Source organism: Trichechus manatus, unplaced genomic scaffold, assembly GCF_000243295.1.
Source record: "Trichechus manatus latirostris isolate Lorelei unplaced genomic scaffold, TriManLat1.0 scaffold00008, whole genome shotgun sequence".
NCBI classification, from domain to species: domain Eukaryota; kingdom Metazoa; phylum Chordata; class Mammalia; order Sirenia; family Trichechidae; genus Trichechus; species Trichechus manatus.
Genome location: NW_004443944.1, coordinates 14,475,441 through 14,492,786, shown reverse-complemented (window position 1 = coordinate 14,492,786; position 17,346 = coordinate 14,475,441). Strand labels below are relative to the sequence as shown.

At 50.7% G+C, this 17,346-nt stretch overlaps 1 protein-coding gene across 1 annotated transcript; it reads left to right on the top strand.

Annotated features, from left to right (window-relative positions):
- Nucleotides 1-9,666: 9,666 nt before the first annotated feature.
- On the top strand, nucleotides 9,667-16,099 carry SNAI1 (snail family transcriptional repressor 1). The gene is made up of 3 exons (XM_012559493.2): nucleotides 9,667-9,748; nucleotides 10,388-10,915; nucleotides 15,076-16,099. The coding sequence occupies exons 1-3, from the start codon at nucleotides 9,667-9,669 to the stop codon at nucleotides 15,264-15,266; spliced, it is 801 nt and encodes a 266-aa protein (XP_012414947.1). The 3' UTR covers nucleotides 15,267-16,099.
- The last annotated feature ends 1,247 nt before the right edge of the window (nucleotides 16,100-17,346 follow it).

Genomic DNA, 17,346 nt, shown 5'->3' with positions numbered 1-17,346 from the left:
CCAGGCGTGACTCCAGGCTTTGTGTGTACCTGTTTAAAAAAAAAAAAAAAAAGAATCAGTTGCCATCGAGTGATTCTAACTCATGGAGACCCCATGTGTGTCAGAGTAGAACTGTGCTCCATAGGGTTTTCAATGGCTGATTTTTCCAAAGTAGATCACCAGGCCTTTCTTCAGAGGCACCTCTAGGTTGACTTGAACCGCCAACCATTCGGTTAGCAACCCAGCATGTTAATCATTTGCACCGTTTGTGTTAAATACAAATATTTAAAATAAAATAGCACACAATTTCCTAAACCCCATTTGAACATTTCTTATTAAAAAAAGAAAAAAATACTGGCAGTCTTAAAAACTCTAAAGGGTCTAGAATTCTCTAGGGTTGGGGGCCTCTGCCTCCTGGAACTACTTTCACTTCCTGCAAGGTGGACTCTGGCCTTTTGCCCGATGGTCACCTATCACCACTGCCTGGAACAACCTTTTCCCTTCTGCTCCCACCTGCTGCCCATCCTCGTGACCTCAGTTGAGTCTCATCCTCTGACTCATCCTGAGCGGGGGAGCACGTCCTCAAGGCTCCCACAGGGCCCGCAGCCCAGTGGGGAATTACCTGCTGCCTTTTTTCCTCCCTCGACTCTCAGCTCCACGAGCACAGGGACCTTGTCGTGTCCTGCTGGTTTATCACAATACCCGAGCCCATTCACTCAGGTACACTTCACCACTTGCTCACGGAGAGGCTGGGCCTGCTAGTACAGTACCTCTCTGAGCCTCAGTTTCCTCATCTGTAAAGTGGAGCTGATAAACTTGCTTGTTTGTTGAAACATTTCAGTTAGTATTCTGTCAATTCCTGGAGCCTTGTTTTTCACCAGTGGCTTCAGTGCAGCTTGGACTTCTTCCTTCACTACCATTGGTTCTTGATCATATGCTACCTCCTGAAGTGGTTGAACATCAACCAATTCTTTTTGGTACAGTGACTCTGTGTATTCCTTCCATCTTCTTTTGATTCTTCCTGCGTCATTCAATATTTTTGCTCATAAACAAAAAGTTAGAATCCTTCAATATTGCAACCCGAGGCTTAAATTTTTTCTTCAGTTCTTTCAGCTTGAGAAATGCAGAGCGTGTTCTTCCCTTTTGGTTTTCTAACTCCAGGTCTTTGCACATTTCATTATAATACTTTGTCTTCTCAAGCCACGCTTTGAAATCTTCTGCTCGGTTCTTTTACTTCATCATTTCTTCCATTTGCTTTAGCTATTCTTTGTTCAAGAGCAAGTTTCAGAGTCCCTTCTGACATCCATTTTGGTATTTTCTTTCTTTTTAATGACTTTGCTTTCTTCATCTGTTTCAACAAACGGATGCAGCACTGGAAGCGCTCACTCATCTATGCCAAGAAATTTGGAAGACAGCTACCTGGCCAAGTGACTGGAAGAGATCCACATTTATGCCCATTCCAAAGAAAGGTGATCCAGCAGAATACGGAAATTATTAAACAATATCATAGATATCACATGCAAGTAAAATTATGATGAAGATAATTCAAAAATGGTTGCAGCAGTACATCGACGGAGCTGCGGGAAATTCAGGCCTGATAAGAAGAGGACGTGAAATGAGGCATATCATTGCTGATGTCAGATGGATCTTGGCTGAAAACAGAATATCAGAAAGATGTTTACCTGTGTTTTATTGTCTATGCAAAGGCCTTCAACTGTATGGATCGTAACAAATTATGGATAACAATTGTGAAGAATGGGAATCCCAGAACACTTAATTGTGCTCATGTGGAACCTGTACATAGACCAAGAGGCAGTCATTCAAACAGAACAAGGGGATACGTTGTGGTTTAAAGTCAGGAAAGGTGTGCATCAGGGTTGTATTCTTTCACTGTACTTATTCAGTCTGTATGCTGAGTGAATAATTAGAAAAGCTGGACTATGTGAAGAAGAACATGGCATCAGGATTGGAGGAAGATGTACTGCTGAAACCGTTTTTGAATTATCTTCAACATAATTTTACTTGCATGTGATATCAATGATATTGTTTGATAATTTCTGCATTCCATTAACAACCTGCAATATGCAGGTGACACACCCTTGCTTGCTGAAAGTGAAGAGAACTTGAAGCACTTATTGATGAAGATCAAAGACTACAGCCTTCAGTATGGATTACACCTCAACATAAAGAAAACAAAAATCGTCACAACTGGACCAATAAGCAACACCATGAGAAACAGAGAAAATAATGAAATTGTCAAGGATTTCATTTTACTTGGATCCATAATAAATGCCCATGGAAGCAACAGTCAAGAAATCAAACAATGTATTTCATTGGTCAAATATGCTGCAAAAGACCTATTTAAAGTATTAAAAAAAAAAAGCAAAGATGTCACCTTGAGGACTAACGTGTGCTTGACCCAAGCCATGGTATTTTCAATCGCCTTATATGCATGTGAAAGCTGGAAAATGAATAAGGAAGACTGAAGAAGAATTGATGCCTTTAAATAATGGTGCTGGCGAAGAATATCTATGGACTGCCAGAACAAACAAATGTGTCTTGGAAGAAGTACAGCCAGAATGCTCCTTAGAAGTGAGGATGGCGAGACTTTGTCTCACATACTTTGGACATGTTGTCAGGAGGGACCAGTCCCTGGAGAAGGACAACACGCTTGGTAAAGTAGAGGGTCACTGAAAAAGAAGAAGACTCTCAACAAGATGGATTGACACAGTGGCTGCAACAGTGAGCTCAAACGTAGCAACAACTGTGAGGATGGCACAGGACCAGGCGTGTTTCAGTCTGTTGTACATAGGGTCTCTATGAGTCGGAACCAACTCAACGGCACCTAGCGACAACAACAACAACAAGCTTGCCCACTGCTTACTGCTTGCTGTGAGGATAAAATGGACCAATATGACAGAGATAGGAAGAAAGATGGCGCTAGCATCTCTGAGGCAGTATTTGAGCTGAGGCCAGCACAAGGAGGGAAGATCTGGGGAAGAGCATTCTAGACAGAGGGAACAACCAGGGCAAAGGCACTGCGATGGGAATGAACCTGTGTGAAGGGCTGGAGCAATTGGCAAGGGGACTGGAAGGAGATGAGTGCCAGGTGTGTAAGGCCTTGCAGGCCATGAGCAGAGGTCCGGGTTTTATGTTGAGTCTGAAACTAGGAGCTAACCTCGAGCTAAGAAAACACCTCCCGTTTGCTCTCACTTTCCCCTCCTGGAGAGCATGTCCCACACTCAGTGGTTTAGGGCAGGAATGTGGGAGGTGGGTGCAGGTCAGCTGGGGGTGAGAGGATACTGCTGGGGGCTGTTCCCGGAGGTAACTTCAGCCTTCTGCCAGGAAGGTGGAGATAACAAGGCCCTATCAGTCCAGTCCTAGGGCGTGGCTGCCAAGGATGAGATAGTGTTCAAGATAGTGTTCCAGATATTGTGCCTGTTTGAGCTCCCAGCAGCCAACTCACCATGCAAATGCAGGGAGATTAGCCAGGGAAGGTGCATTCTGAGCTTTTAGAGCCAAAGGAGTGAACCCCCCAGGCTCATCGAGCAGGTGTGGGTGCCCTGAATCTAGCAGGTGTGGAGACCCAGCCTGCACACATCCACTTACTCCCTGCAAACCGGGATAGTTGGTTACCCTACTTATTACCCGCATTGGATGGATGAAGAAACTGAGTCTCAAAGGCAGTCAGCGTCTGCCCAACACATGGCTGGTTTTTTTTTCATGAAAAGACTATTTTGTTTGAAACGGTGACACTTGCATCTGAAATAAATCATTCATACCCTTCAAAAAAGGTTTGGAGAAGAAGAAGCCTCTGTCCCACCTGTGTCTCAGTCTCCTCCTCAGAGACAATCCGCTTCTTGAGTCTCCTGTCAGAGACAGCCTGGAGCTACATGGCGGATATTGTGGTATTTTCTTACTTCCTTTTGCACAAAAGGCAACATATTAGAGATGCTGTTCACCTGATTTTGATTTACTTAAAAATATATGACTTTGAGTGTTCATTTGTTCCTTTGTTCATTCATTCAGTTAATATTGATTGAACACCTACTGTATCCCAGACCCTGTTCTAGGTGCAGAGGTCACAGCAGCAAACCAGACAGACTCCCTGCCTGTGTGGAGCTGCCAGTCTAGGGGAAAGAGTGAACATTTGGGCTTTGTGGGCCACAAGGCAGAATGGAGATGTAATATGTAGGTACTTACATAGCAAGAGTAGCCCTGGTGGCACAGTGGTTAAGAGCTCAGGCTGCTAACCAAAAGGTCGGCAGTTTGAGTCCATCAGCTGCTCTTTGGAAACCTTATGGGGCAGTTCTGCTCTGTCCTATGGGGTCACTATGAGTCAGCATCGACTCGACGGCAGTGGGTTTGGTTTATATAACAAGAGGAGCCCTGGTGGCACCAGACTGGTTGGTGGTTTGAACCCACCAGCTGCTCCACAGGAGAAAGATGTGGCAGTCTGCTTCTGTAAAAGGATGTAAACCCCACGAGGCAGTTCTGCTCTTTCCTATAGGGTCGCTATGAGTTGGAATCATCTTAACAGCAATGGGTTTTGTTTTTTTTTAATTGTTGTGCTTTAAGTGAAAGTTTACAATTCAAGTTAGTCTCTCATACAAAAATTTATACATACATTGTTATGTGACCCTAATTGCTCTCCCTATACTGTGACAACACACTCTTCCTTTCCACCCCGGATTTCCCGTGTCCATTCAATCAGCCCCTGACCCTCTCTGCCCTCTCATCTCGCCTCTAGACAGAAGCTGCCCATTTAGTCTCATGTAGCTAGCTACTTGAGCTACGAAGCACACTCTTCACGAGTATCATTTTACGTCCCATAGTCCAGTCTAATCTTTGTCTGAAGAGTTGGCCTTGGGAATGGATTTAGTTTTGGGATGAGAGTCCAGGGGCCATGTCTTCCGGGGTCCCTCCAGTCTCAATCAAACCATTAAGTCTGATCTTTTTACTAGAATTTGAGTTCTGCACCCCACTTTTCTCCTGCTCCATCCGGGACTCTGTTGTGTTCCCTGTCAGGGTGGTCATTGGTGGTAGCCAGGCACCATCTAGTTCTTCTGGTCTCAGGCTGATGAAGTCTCTGGTTTATGTGGCCCTTTCTATCTCTTGGGCTAATACTTTTCCTTGTGTCTTTGATGTTCTTCATTCTCCTTTACTCCAGGCAGTTTTTTTTTTCTTTTTTCTTTTAGTTTTTATATAGCAAGAGAGAAAACAAATTTCCACAAATTTTTTATTGACAAAATTCAAAATATAATAATAATAATTGAGTATAAATTATTCTAATGCAGGTCTACTAATGAGAAGAATAGAATTCTTTTTTGGGAGGTTGACATCTCATTTAACTGGGGTTCAAAATTAGCGTTACCTATCATCGAATCCATTGCAGATGTTCCTCTGTAAAACCCATTCTTAGCTTTAGGGCTGTACAAAAACAGAAGGTAGGCCAGATTTGGCCCTTGGGCTGTAACTTGCCAACCTCCGGTCTAAAGAGCAATTAACAAAATAAATAAAACATACATTATGTCAGATGGTGTGAGTCACACAGAATCAAGCCAGGAAGGGGGATAAGGAGTAAGGGGGTAGACAAGGATGAAATGGCATCCAGGGAATACTTCACTGGGGTGAGGCAGCGAGCCGTGAGGCCATGGGATGGGAGCATTCCTCCCAAAGGGAACATCAGAAGCAAAGTCCCTGAGGCTGGGGAGGTGGGTAAGGGGGAGAGGTGAGGTCAGAGCCGCCCCACGGGCCGATCCCCCTCAGGACCTGTGGGCTTTGGTGAAGACTTTGGTTTTTCCTGTGATGGAGAGGGAGGCTGTGGAGGGCTGTTTGTGTGTGTGTATATATATATACACACCTGGAAGGTCACATAAAACATGGGTAAAAATAGTTGTTTTTGGGGAAGGAAATCGAGGTCAGAGATGGAAAGAGACTTTTTGTTTTGGTTGGTTGTAAATCATACTTTTTTAGTTATTTTACTTTTAGTGGAGGGTGGATAGCTGTAGAAAATGTAGGCCTCAATTTCTCTTCCTCTCAGAGGCCTTCCCTGATCCCATTAACCGTTGCTGTCCAGTAGATTCCGGCTCATAGCAACCCTAAAGGACAGAATAGAACTGCCCCCATAGGGTTTCCAAAGGAGTGACTTGTGGATTTGAACTGCCAATATTCCCAAATTGCTCTCCAAAGCAGTGGTACCAGTTTTCACACCAATTAAAAAGCCTCGCTCGTCGGCCGGAGAGGCGGGCGCAGCGAAGCACCTTAGCCAGCAGAAGGCGCCAGAGGACTGCTAGATTGGGGCGTCGCCGGGGCAGGGAAGCCCCCCAGGACAAGGAGACAGGCCCTCAGCAGCTCGACAGCAGAGACTGCCCATTTCCGGGCGGAGCTGACACCACAGCATCAAAAGTGCCACCTAGCTTATGTCCGGGAGCTTGTCCACAGCCCGGAGGCCTCAATCGAAGCCTCCTCCCACCTCACAGGTCTCCCTCGCCTCCAGGAAAGGGGACCAGCGGGATAATTCAATCAGAAGGATCTGAGAAAGGCCCTTCCCCCTCCTTTCCCCTGCAGGGCACAGGTGACTTGACCCACTGAAGGAAAATGGAAAGCTGAGGGCCTAGGCTGTGGGTGCCTTGCGCAGTAGGGGCCTCTGTCCATCCCTGGCTGAGGCTCAGAGAGGCTCACTAAGAGTGGAAGAGAGCTGGTTGCCAGCCTTAAGGCAATCATTTCATTTCCTTAGATTATGTCTTCTTCCTGGCAGAGATTAACTCTCCAACTCTGATTGGTTCATTCAGAAATAGTGATCTGATCAACAGGGCAGTAAATCCAACTAATTATGCATCTGCTCACCCATGGGCTCTGCAGGAGAAAGACCTGGCAATCCGTTTCCACAAAGATTATAGCCTAGAAAACCCTATGGGGCAGTTCTACTCTGTCTCATGGGGTCTCTATGAGTTGAAATTGACTGGACAGCACCTAACAACATGCATTTGCTTATGACTTGATTCTTATGCTCAGCGTGAGATTTTTGAGATTGAGTCCATTTTCATTGCTGCTGAATGTTCAATGACAGGTTGACCAGAAAACCCAAAACTAAGCTTGTTGTCATGGAGTTGATCCCGACTCATAGTAGAACTGCTCCATAGTGTTTCCAAGGCTGTAATCTTTACGGAAGCAGACTGCCCCAGAGCAGCTGGTAAAGTTCGAACCATCAACTTCTTGGTTAGCAGCCAAGTTCTTTTAACCACTGTGCCACCAGGACTCCACAGCAAGCCCTCGTTTTTTAATCCATTCTACTCTTGATAAACAGTCGGGTTGATTCCAGATTTTTGCTATTAGGAACAAGAGTACATTGGATATTTTTGTTTTTTCCTTGGCCCATGTGGAAGAGTTTGGGGCTGGGCAGCAATTCTCATTCTTGGCTGCTCATAAGAAATCACCTGTGGAGTTTTTTAAATGGCTGGAGGCACCACCCTCAGCTAATTAAATCAGAATGACTGTGGGGTGGGGCCCAGGTGTAGGTGTTTTAAAACATTCTGTAAGGCAATTTAATATGCGGCCAGGGTGGGGAACTGCTGGATGCTGTTTGCCTGGGAATAGAATTACTGGGAGAAGAGAATCACCTGCTCTGAGTGTAAACTGATTGTCAAACTTTTCCAAAGTGGCTGTGCCCACTGACACGCCCGCCAGCCTGAGATGAAAGTCCTGCTGCCTTCACATCCTCATCAACACTTGATACTGACCAAATTTTTACTTTTTTTGTCATTCTGGTAGGTGTGAAATGGTATCTCACTGTGGTTTTCATTTGCATTTCTCTCATTACTAATGAGGCTAGGCAGTTGATGAAGTTGATGCTGAGACAAAGAATGAAAAGGAACCAGCAAGGGGAAGAGAGTTTTAAGTGGGGGGAGGAGGATGAAGGGCAGGTGCCAAGGTCCTGTGGTGGGAAAGGCCTGGGATATTGGAGAAAGAAGGTGGGGAAGGGGTCATTGTGAGTGCGGGGGGAGAGTAACTCAAGGCAGCGTTAGCAGGGGTCAGATGAGAAGCACCACGTGGGCCATGGTGAGGACTCTGGCTTTTGCTGTTACTCTGAGGGAGGAGCAAGGGAGGGTTTTGAGCAGAGGAGGACATGCCCTGACTGCCCCCCTGGCTGCGTGTGGAGAATCCTGGTGGAGACTAAATAGACGTGGGTGTGTATATTCTGCGTAATGAGCAGTACATAAGGACTTTGTATTGCCTGTCTCCCCCTCCATTCCCCACTCACCAACTAGAGGGTAAGGACTATTATTTTGTTCACTGCTGTTACTGCTAGCACCTAGCGACCAAAATGGACAGTCGTCCCTAGGGGTTTTCAGAGGCCTTGCTCCACAGGGGAAACAAGTCAGGCAGGGCCTGCTGGGGGTTCATTTCTGAGCACCCCAGGCCTGCTACGTTCCTGTCTGCAGTCTGCGGACGGTGGGAGGGCACAGCTGTCCCTCCCCTGGGCTCACCTCTTATCCCTTAGACACAGGAAGTTATAATCCTCAGAGAGGTGAGGAGTCCGGCTTCAGCACTGCCTTTCCTACTTCTTTCTCCCACCTGCTGGGAGTGATCTCTCACCGAAACTCTAAAAAGGTCCGTCGTCTGCTGAAAATCCGGCCGCGGCTCCTCAGGGCCCTCCGAACAAAGTCCACACTCCTCTAGAGGCACGTCTGACCCCTCCTGGTCTTCCCACTCCGCCCTGGGAGCTGTTCTCAATGACTCTTAGTATTTACAGATTCTTACCTCGGGCCTTTCCCCTTGATACGTCTTCACTTCCTCTGGGAAGTCGCCCCCGACCCCCTGTCAGGTGACCCGCCTCTTGACTGTCACAGCGCCCTGTGCCCCCATCAAAGCACACTTCCTTCTCATTAGAGTCATCTGTTTACTTCGTCTGTCTCCCCCACCGGACTGTGGGCTGCCCTTCAGTAGAGCCCCCTGTGCGTTTCATTCACGGCGGTGTCCCGGGCACGTCGTGGGAGCTCAGTAAACGTTTGCTAGGTGAAGGAACACAAGCATTTGGCTACACTATGCCGACTGCTTTGCAAAAAGGCTGTGGCGATTCCCACCACCAGCAGGCCCGTGAGGGTGTCCGCGTCCTCGCATCCTCCACAACGATGTGCACTGTCCGTCGTCCATCCCACGTCTTTGCTAGGCTCCAGCCGGGTGGAGGATGCCGCCGCTCCCGGAGCCGGAGGCCGAGGCGGGTTTCGGAACGCCAGGTGTCCTCGCGGGCGGCGCGCAGCGCCAGGGGGCGCCAGAGGCGCTGCGACAGCTAGCCGCTGACAGCACGGGCGCGCGGGGGTCCCGATGAGGCCCCGCCTGGCCGGGGGGCCCGGCGACTGGCCTTGGCACCCTCGCGGGAGCGATCCGTGCTCGCGCGGCTGCAAGGCCCCAGAGGCGCCCCGCCCGCTCTCAGCGCCACGCGGCGCGAGCCCTGCCCGCCCCCGGCGCACCTGCCCAGGGCGTGGCTTCCGGCAGAGGCGCCTCCGATTGGCAGGGAGGTGACAAAGGGGCGTGGCCATACTTGGCCCCGCCCCTCCGGGGTACTTAAAGGAGTTGGCGGCTCGTCTCTTCTCACAACGCAGCCGCTCGGCTTCGCGGGTGGAGAGCGCAGCGACCGTAGCGCGTCCCGGCGCCCCCCGCCCCCCCCCGGCTGCCTCAGCCATCATGCCGCGCTCTTTCCTTGTCAGGAAGCCCGCTTGCTCCCGCCGGCGACCCAACTACAGCGAGCTGCACGACTCGTCCCTGGGTGAGTGGACCGGGTGCTGGACCCCCAGAGAGGGACTCGGGGAAACAGGCACAAACTGCATGGGGGCGCTTTGGGGGAGGGGACTTGGGTCCCAAATCGAGGGTGACGTGACGGCCGAAGGACTCTGCGTGGGGACATGTGGCGAGGGGGCTCACGGGCAGGTGGACCCGCGAGCCCTGCATGTGGACGGCTGGGGGGAGGGGCGTAGGCGGCAGTGGTCTTGGGCTGAAGGGACTTTTTAGAGGGGCATAGGGGATTTGGAAATGAGAGGAGGGGGCTTGCGGCGGGGAGACCGCCCGTAGTGGCTGTGTAGAGCCCGCAGGAGGAGGGAGACTCTGGGGGAGAGGGGCTGGGAGATGTACATGAGGAAGGGGCTTGGGACAGGGCTGGTGGGTCTGTGGACCGTGAGCTGGGGAGATTGGCGGGTGAGGTGCTGGGAACTTGGGAGAGTCCGGAGGAGAGGAATGTAGAAATGACTTGAGCTGGGCCTGGAAGTTGAGTCCTGTTCGTAACTCCCTGATTCATCTAATAAGTATTGAGCGCCAGCCCCCTAGCCGTGGGACTCAGTGGGCCCGATTAATGTTTGTTGACTGACTGAACGATATAATGCTTGACCCCGTTCTCTCTCTGCCTTCTCAGAGTTCACCTTTCAGCAGCCCTATGACCAGGCCCACCTGCTGGCAGCAATCCCACCGCCCGAGGTCCTCAACCCCACGGCCTCACTGCCCACGCTCATCTGGGACTCTCTTCTGGTGCCCCAAGTCCAGCCTAGCGGCTGGGCCTCCCTACGGCCCCAGGAGTGCCCGAAGGCAGCCGAGCTGACCTCCCTGTCCGACGAGGACAGTGGGAAAGGCTCCCAGCCCCCTAGCCCTCCCTCGCCGGCTTCTTCGTCCTTCTCTTCCGGTTCAGCCTCTTCCCTGGAGGCCGAGGCCTATGCTGCCTTCCCGGGCTTGAGCCAAGTGCCCAAACAGCTGGCAGTGCTTGCCGTGGCCAAGGACCCTCAGTCTCGCAAGGCCTTCAACTGCAAGTACTGCGACAAGGAATACGTCAGCCTGGGCGCCCTCAAGATGCACATCCGCAGCCACACGCTGCCCTGCGTGTGCGATACCTGCGGGAAGGCCTTCTCCAGGCCCTGGCTGCTACAGGGCCATGTCCGGACCCACACAGGTGAGTACCCCTGCGGGCTGGCTGCCCTTCCCACCATCCACAGCCTTCTCCACCATCTTTCCTGAAACTAGGATTGCTGTTCTCATTTTCAAGGTGGTGGAAACTGAGGCCCCGAGTCTCCTGAGACCTGGTGCCCACCTAAGTGTTTGGCAGAAAGATGATGCTCATTCGTTCATTCACCAGCTAAGCAGATGGGCAAAGTAGCTGACTTTACAAGTACCTTCTGCAGTCTGAGTTTTTCAGCCAAATGAGTTGGAGCTAGATTTGTGAAAGGTGTAACCAGCACCTTGCTTTGTGTGGCCAGGTGTGAAGGGGCCCACCTTGTTCCACCCTCCCCCAGGCCCACCCCAGCTCAGCCTGACAGGATGTTGTCAGACCCCCTACCTGGCACTGAATCTTGCTTTGAAAACTTCCTCAAACTTTGGGCTGGTGTTTCACCTCTCTGAGCCTCAGTTTCCTCATCTCTAAAACAGGCAGAAGAACTCATAGGAATGGTCGTAGCTATTTTCTCTGCTTCCAGGCACTTCGGCAAGCACTTAACCCCTCCGAACCTCTGAGAGGATTACGATAGCACACACCTATGGGTGGCTATGAAAAGTGAGTGGCTTGTTAATCACTTTATGATTTATCATCATTGTGGTTCTCAGGCTGCTCTCCCCACCTGCAGGGTGAAGTGGATAAACTCAAACCTGTCTTTCAGACCAGGGAACATCTTTGCTGGCAGACAGCAATCGTGTCGTGGTGCTTCAAAAAACATAATACTAAATGTGTAGAAAATTGTGAAATGGGGTATCTTTTATCCTTTAACTTTCTGGAAATGGGGGAAAGGTAGCCACTCCGTCTTTTCAAAACTTGAATGGTAGGGGCCATGGTATTTGGGGCTGCTCGTTGGAGAGTGATCGTTAGGGAAAAGGTTCAAAGATCATGACTATTGGCTTCAGGGTCAAGCTGGTCAGATTGGAGACTTGGTTCTACCACTTCCTGTCCCCGGTGGCTGACCTCCAAGTGGTGAGGGTTGGGGGTGATGTTTTAGGGCTGGCATTTTCAGGCATTATCATTTAGAGTTCAGCTGCTAACCAAAAAGGTCGGCAGTTCGAATCCACCAGCTGCTCCTTGGAAACCCTATAGGGCAGTTCTACTCTGCCCTTAGGATCACTCTGATTTGGAATGGACTTGATGGCAAGGGATTTGGTCTTGGTTTTTGGTATCAGTATTATTATTACTTCTACAAAGTGGCATTGCAGACCGTGGCCACCCGTTTCTCTTGCTTGTGTACAAATAGGCCACATTTTAACATGCCAAAGGTCTCTCTCCCCTGGGCGCCAAGCTGCCAACTCAGCTGACGGGAGCTGTATTTTGGGGGAGTCACAGGCCTCTGGAGTCCCCCAGCCTCTCTCTCTCCCATCCGCACATTTTTAAAATTTTAATGTAAAGGCATGACTCAGACACAAAAGCCCCGTTGAAATGCACCATTGGCCTCCTCATTGACTCCCATTGTGTGCCTTAATGGTGGGCCCAGTGGGTGGGGGCTGGGGGGTGAGAGCAGGTGCATGGGGCAGTGGTGCCTGCACCTGTTCCGGCCGCAGCTGCCGCCCCACGGCGGCGTGGCAGGCCCCTTTAATCCGGGGGGTATCGCATGTACAGTGTCCCCCTTGGCAGCCTTTGTCCCCGCCGGCCTGGTGCCGATTTCACACTTGCCGGAGCACCATAAAGGCATCTGCCGGGCAGGGATTCTGTGAGGGGTGGAGGTCTGTGCCTCCCGATTTTGCAGACAGACCCCCACCCCATCACATTTTGTTGAGGTTTATTTAGGTAATAGGTGCATTGCTCTGGGCAGCACGTGTGTTTACTTCATAAACCTGCCAACAGACTTAGGAGGGAGGGGCCCTTATAACCCCTACCTTACAGGTGAGGAGACTGAGGCACAGAGAGGTAAAGTCATTTTGCCAGGTCACACAGCTCCTAAGGGCTGGAGCCCGGGGCTGGCCCTGACCTCCGGCCACCTCAGCTTTCTGTGCCCTGGGGAATGCAGGACTCCACCCCTGTCCCTGATCTGCATACAGTAGCGCTTAGTTCAGGAAGGAGTGTGTGAAAGAGGCAGAACTTCTCTGGGACCATGCAGATGCGTCAGATCCCTCAGACCTGGCAGGGGTGGTCCTCCACCCTTGGGTGTTTCTCTGTCGGCCTCCTGTGAGGCTCAGTGCAGGGCCTGGTCTGCTGACAGGTGCTCACCACATACCTGGTGAGTGGGTGGGTCTCTCAGGCAGCCTCAGGCACCTGACTTCCCTGCCTGCTCCCACCCCAACACTAAGCACAGTGCTCCAGGCACCCAGTAGGGCATATTGATTCATTAGCTTTCTTGGATTCCAGTGAGGGGATTTAACAAATGGGATGTGGCTTGGGGGCATATGAGGCTAGGGTGGGAGGAGAGAAGAATGTACTGGTGTTTGAAAAAGCATATTTCATATCCTAGAGTAGTGCCTGGCACACAGTAGGGGCTATACATATTTGCTTAATGAATTAATATTATGACTTTTTATTTGGAAAATGTTGTACCTCCTTCCCCCACCAAAAAAAAAAACCTATAAAACACAACACTGTAGATGTTTCTGGAATGTAAACTATATTCTCTTGGTTGGGGCAAGGATTATAAAACACTGGCAAATAGCATTATCTGGTAGACTCCCCTGGGTCTTTTTTTCTTTTTAAACAGACCTATTCGTTCCATAAGGAGTCTTGGTGGCACAGTGATTAAGCACTCGGCTGCTAACCAAAAGGTGGGTGGTTCAAGTCCACCAGCTGCTCCGTGGGAGAAAGATGTGGCAGTCTGCTTCCACAAAGATTACAGCCTTGGAAACCCTATGGGGCATTTCTACTCTAGGGTCGCTATGAGTTGGGATCAACTTGGCAGCAGTGCGTTTGGTTTTTTTTTTATTTATTCATTCAATAAGCATTTTTAGAGCATCTACTGTGTACCCAGCCCTGTGTGCAAGCCCTGTAAGACTTTCCCAACACATCCTGGGCCAGGTAGATGGCATGTGAGGGCTGAGGGTGAGGAGGGGCTTTTAAATACTTACGTAAGGAAACAGGTTTCTGCAGTCTCTTGGGGCGGGGCAGAGTCCCAGGCCCTGGGCTGGAGCTCAAGACTTCAAATGGGCTTAAGGGAGGCCCCTGCCCTTATGGACTCTCAGTCTGATTGCAGGACAGACAAGGAGACTTGGAAGCTCAGGGATCAGCATTGTGGTGGGGGAGACTCAGGCGGCTGCCCCAGCCCAGAGGACTGGCCTAACCAGCTGGGGGCGGGGATCGGGGTGGGGACACCTGTTAAGTTTGGCCCTTAAGCTTCGTCCCCAAAGTAAATCCAGGAAGGACTTGTGCTCTAGGACTGATAATAAGGACGGCCACCAGCAGCCTCCCTTGACTGAGAGGCAGTCTCTGCAGTGGTTAAAATTAAGGGCTCTGGAATCAGGCTGCCTGGCCCTGCTCTGTGGCCCTGAACATGCACCTTAACCTCTCAGTGCCTCAGTTGCGAAGTCTCTGCAATGAAGATGACAGGCGCTTCCTTGGGGTGATGAGGAGGATGAGATGAGATCATTGTAAAGCTCTGCACCATCCCTGGTGGGAAGTAAGAGTTCAAAAGCACAGTCACCACCCTTGCCCTAATTGTCATTGTTGAGCACTTCGCATGTGCTGGCACAGGGCCAGACAAGTTTTATCTAACCTTCTGTCACTTACCAAGTTGGGGATGAACCGGCTCATTTTACAAATGAGAAAAAGGAGACTCAGAGAAGCCAGACCACTTGCCCAAGTTTGCACAGCAGGAACCGGCAGAGTCCCCAGTTGAATCTAGGCCTTGGGGTACAGATCCATGTGTTAAACGGTGGTCTGGTTTTTGGGATCACAGCCAAATTCATTCTGAGGTGGGGGGGTGGGTAAGGCTTTCTGAGGGTGACAGGCAGGAGCTGGAGTCATCTTGTCCAGCTTGGGTAAGTGATGTCACCTCTGAGCCCTCACTGGGCTAATGGGAGGAGTGGCTGAGATAGTGCAGGTCCAGCTCTTGACACAACATCTGGCGCACAGTAGGCACTCTGTAAATGTCCGCTGCTCTGCTGAGTGACTTTGTGGCGGCCTCCCTCAACTCGCTCTCATCCTCTCCCCAGGTGAGAAGCCCTTCTCCTGCTCCCACTGCAGCCGCGCCTTCGCTGACCGCTCCAACCTGCGCGCGCACCTGCAGACCCACTCGGCCGTCAAGAAGTACCAGTGCAAGACGTGCTCGCGCACCTTCTCCCGCATGTCCCTGCTTCACAAGCACGAAGAGTCGGGCTGCTCAGGGGGCCCCCGCGGACCGTAGAGGCTCCTCCTGCCTCTCCGGGCACCCCTTGAGTGGCCTCCCCCAACTCCAGCAGGAAGGACCCCCACAACCTTCGCACGGCCACAGAATTCCCTTCTGAGTGCCCCGTTCTGGCTGCGCTGGCCCCACCCTGACGAAGACCCTTGTCTGGCGACTGTCGAATCTGCTCTGGGAGCCTCAGTGGGCTCTGAAGGAGGCTTTTCTGTGGATGTTTCCGGCTGACGGGAGGACAGCTTGCAGCAGAAGCAGCCCCTGCTCCAGGGCATACCTGAGATGATGGCTTTTCTGTGTGGGTTTGTGTATCCAAACTGTTTGGATACAGGTGCTTTGAGCTCCAGGACAAAAGCAGCGGACAGACTAGGAAATTGCCCACCCCACTCAGGGGACCCCACTCCTTCCCCCTTACTAAGGACCCCTCAGACCACCTGTCCATGAGATGTGACTAACTGCAATAACCCACTCCCAGGTGCATCCACAGGGCCTGTGGAGGCGGTCACAGGACACGAGGACATGTCTAGACCCCGAGATGCCCCCAGGCCTGGGCAGCTATTTCAGCCTCCTGTTTGTCACGGTGGCACCTGTTTCACGCGCAATTTAACAACTTCTCAAAAGGGACTGTGAGTAATTGCCGTCACTTGTTGGGGGCCCAAGCAGGGTGCTTCAGCCTGACCAATGTGTCTCCTAAAACTATTTTGGGGGCCCAACAGGTGGGCCTGGAAGGAAGATGTTTACATTTTTTTTAAAGGTACACTGGTATTTATATTGCAAGCAACATTTTGTACTAAGGAAACATTTTGTATAGTAATATGTACAGTTTATTGATATTCAATAAAGCGGTTAATTTATATAAAAAAATCTCTACTTGGTTTTGTAGAAGGGTGGGTATTTTAAAGGGCTTTTAGGAAGGTCCCTGGGTGGCGCAAATGGTTTGTGCTCGACTGCTAACCTAAAAAGATGATCGGTGATTCGAACCCACCCAGGGGCACCAGGGAAGAAAGGCCTAGAAGTCTGCTTCTGTAAAGATTACAGCCAAGAAAATCCTATGGAGCAGTTTTACTTGTAACCCATGGGGTGGCCATGAGTCGAGATCGACTCCATGGCAATGGGTTTGGTTTTATTTTTGTTGTTTAGGAAGGGCGAGTGGGGCAGCAAATTCTGGAGCTTAGATATTTCAGACACAGCTTTAAATCTTGTCCTTAGAAACATCAAGTGGCTTTGAGAATCCTGGGTTTGACTCTTGTGCAAATGGTTTTTCCTCTGGCCCTCGGGGTCCTGTCTGTAAAATGGCGGTTTGGAAATGTCTCGCTGGGCTGGGGTGAGCAATAGCAGAATGTGTGCAAGCTCCTTGCACGCTATACATTCTAGCTCTTATTTATTTATTCTCATTCTTGCATTTTGAAGCTGACCAGGCCCAGAGGGCGAAAGACTGGCTTCCCTGGGTCTTATCAACTAGACAGGCCCAGCACTTTGTCCCAACATTGCAGGTCTTTTGGGGAGGGGCTGGCTGCTTCTCTCAGATTCGAGAGTGGAATGAGGATGTCCTTCCTGCTTCCAGGGCTCTGGGCCCCACTCTGGCCTCCCTGTCGGGCCCACACCTCCGTCTGGCTGCTGGGTACCAAATGGCCTTTGATGCAAGGAAATTGGCTGGCTGGAGCCAGGAGGGTGAGAAGCCAGGCCAAAGGGTCGGGGTCACTCAGCTTCCTGCTCCGAGGAGCAGGGGAAGAGGGTCAGCTTGCGTCCTGCGCTGGGGTAATTCACTGTTGGCTGCGCTGGGGTAATTCACTGTTGGCTGGCCTGGCCGTGGTGACCTCACCCCTGGGGACCTCCTGGGGCCAGGAGAAAATAAGGATCTTTTTAGCACAAAAGGTGCTGAAGGTGCCAGTTTCCTGCGCAGGCGTCCCAGAGCTGCGGAGCCCCAGGGTCAGGCTGGGGGTGGGGGAGCTTCATGTTCCAAAGGAGAGATGATTCTTTCTTCTAAACAGGAAATGGTGACCCGCAGGCCGGGAGCAGCCCTTAATGACTTGCAGCTTTCCTCCAAAAAAAAAAAAGTTCTCTAACAATCGCCAAATTGTGGCTGGCC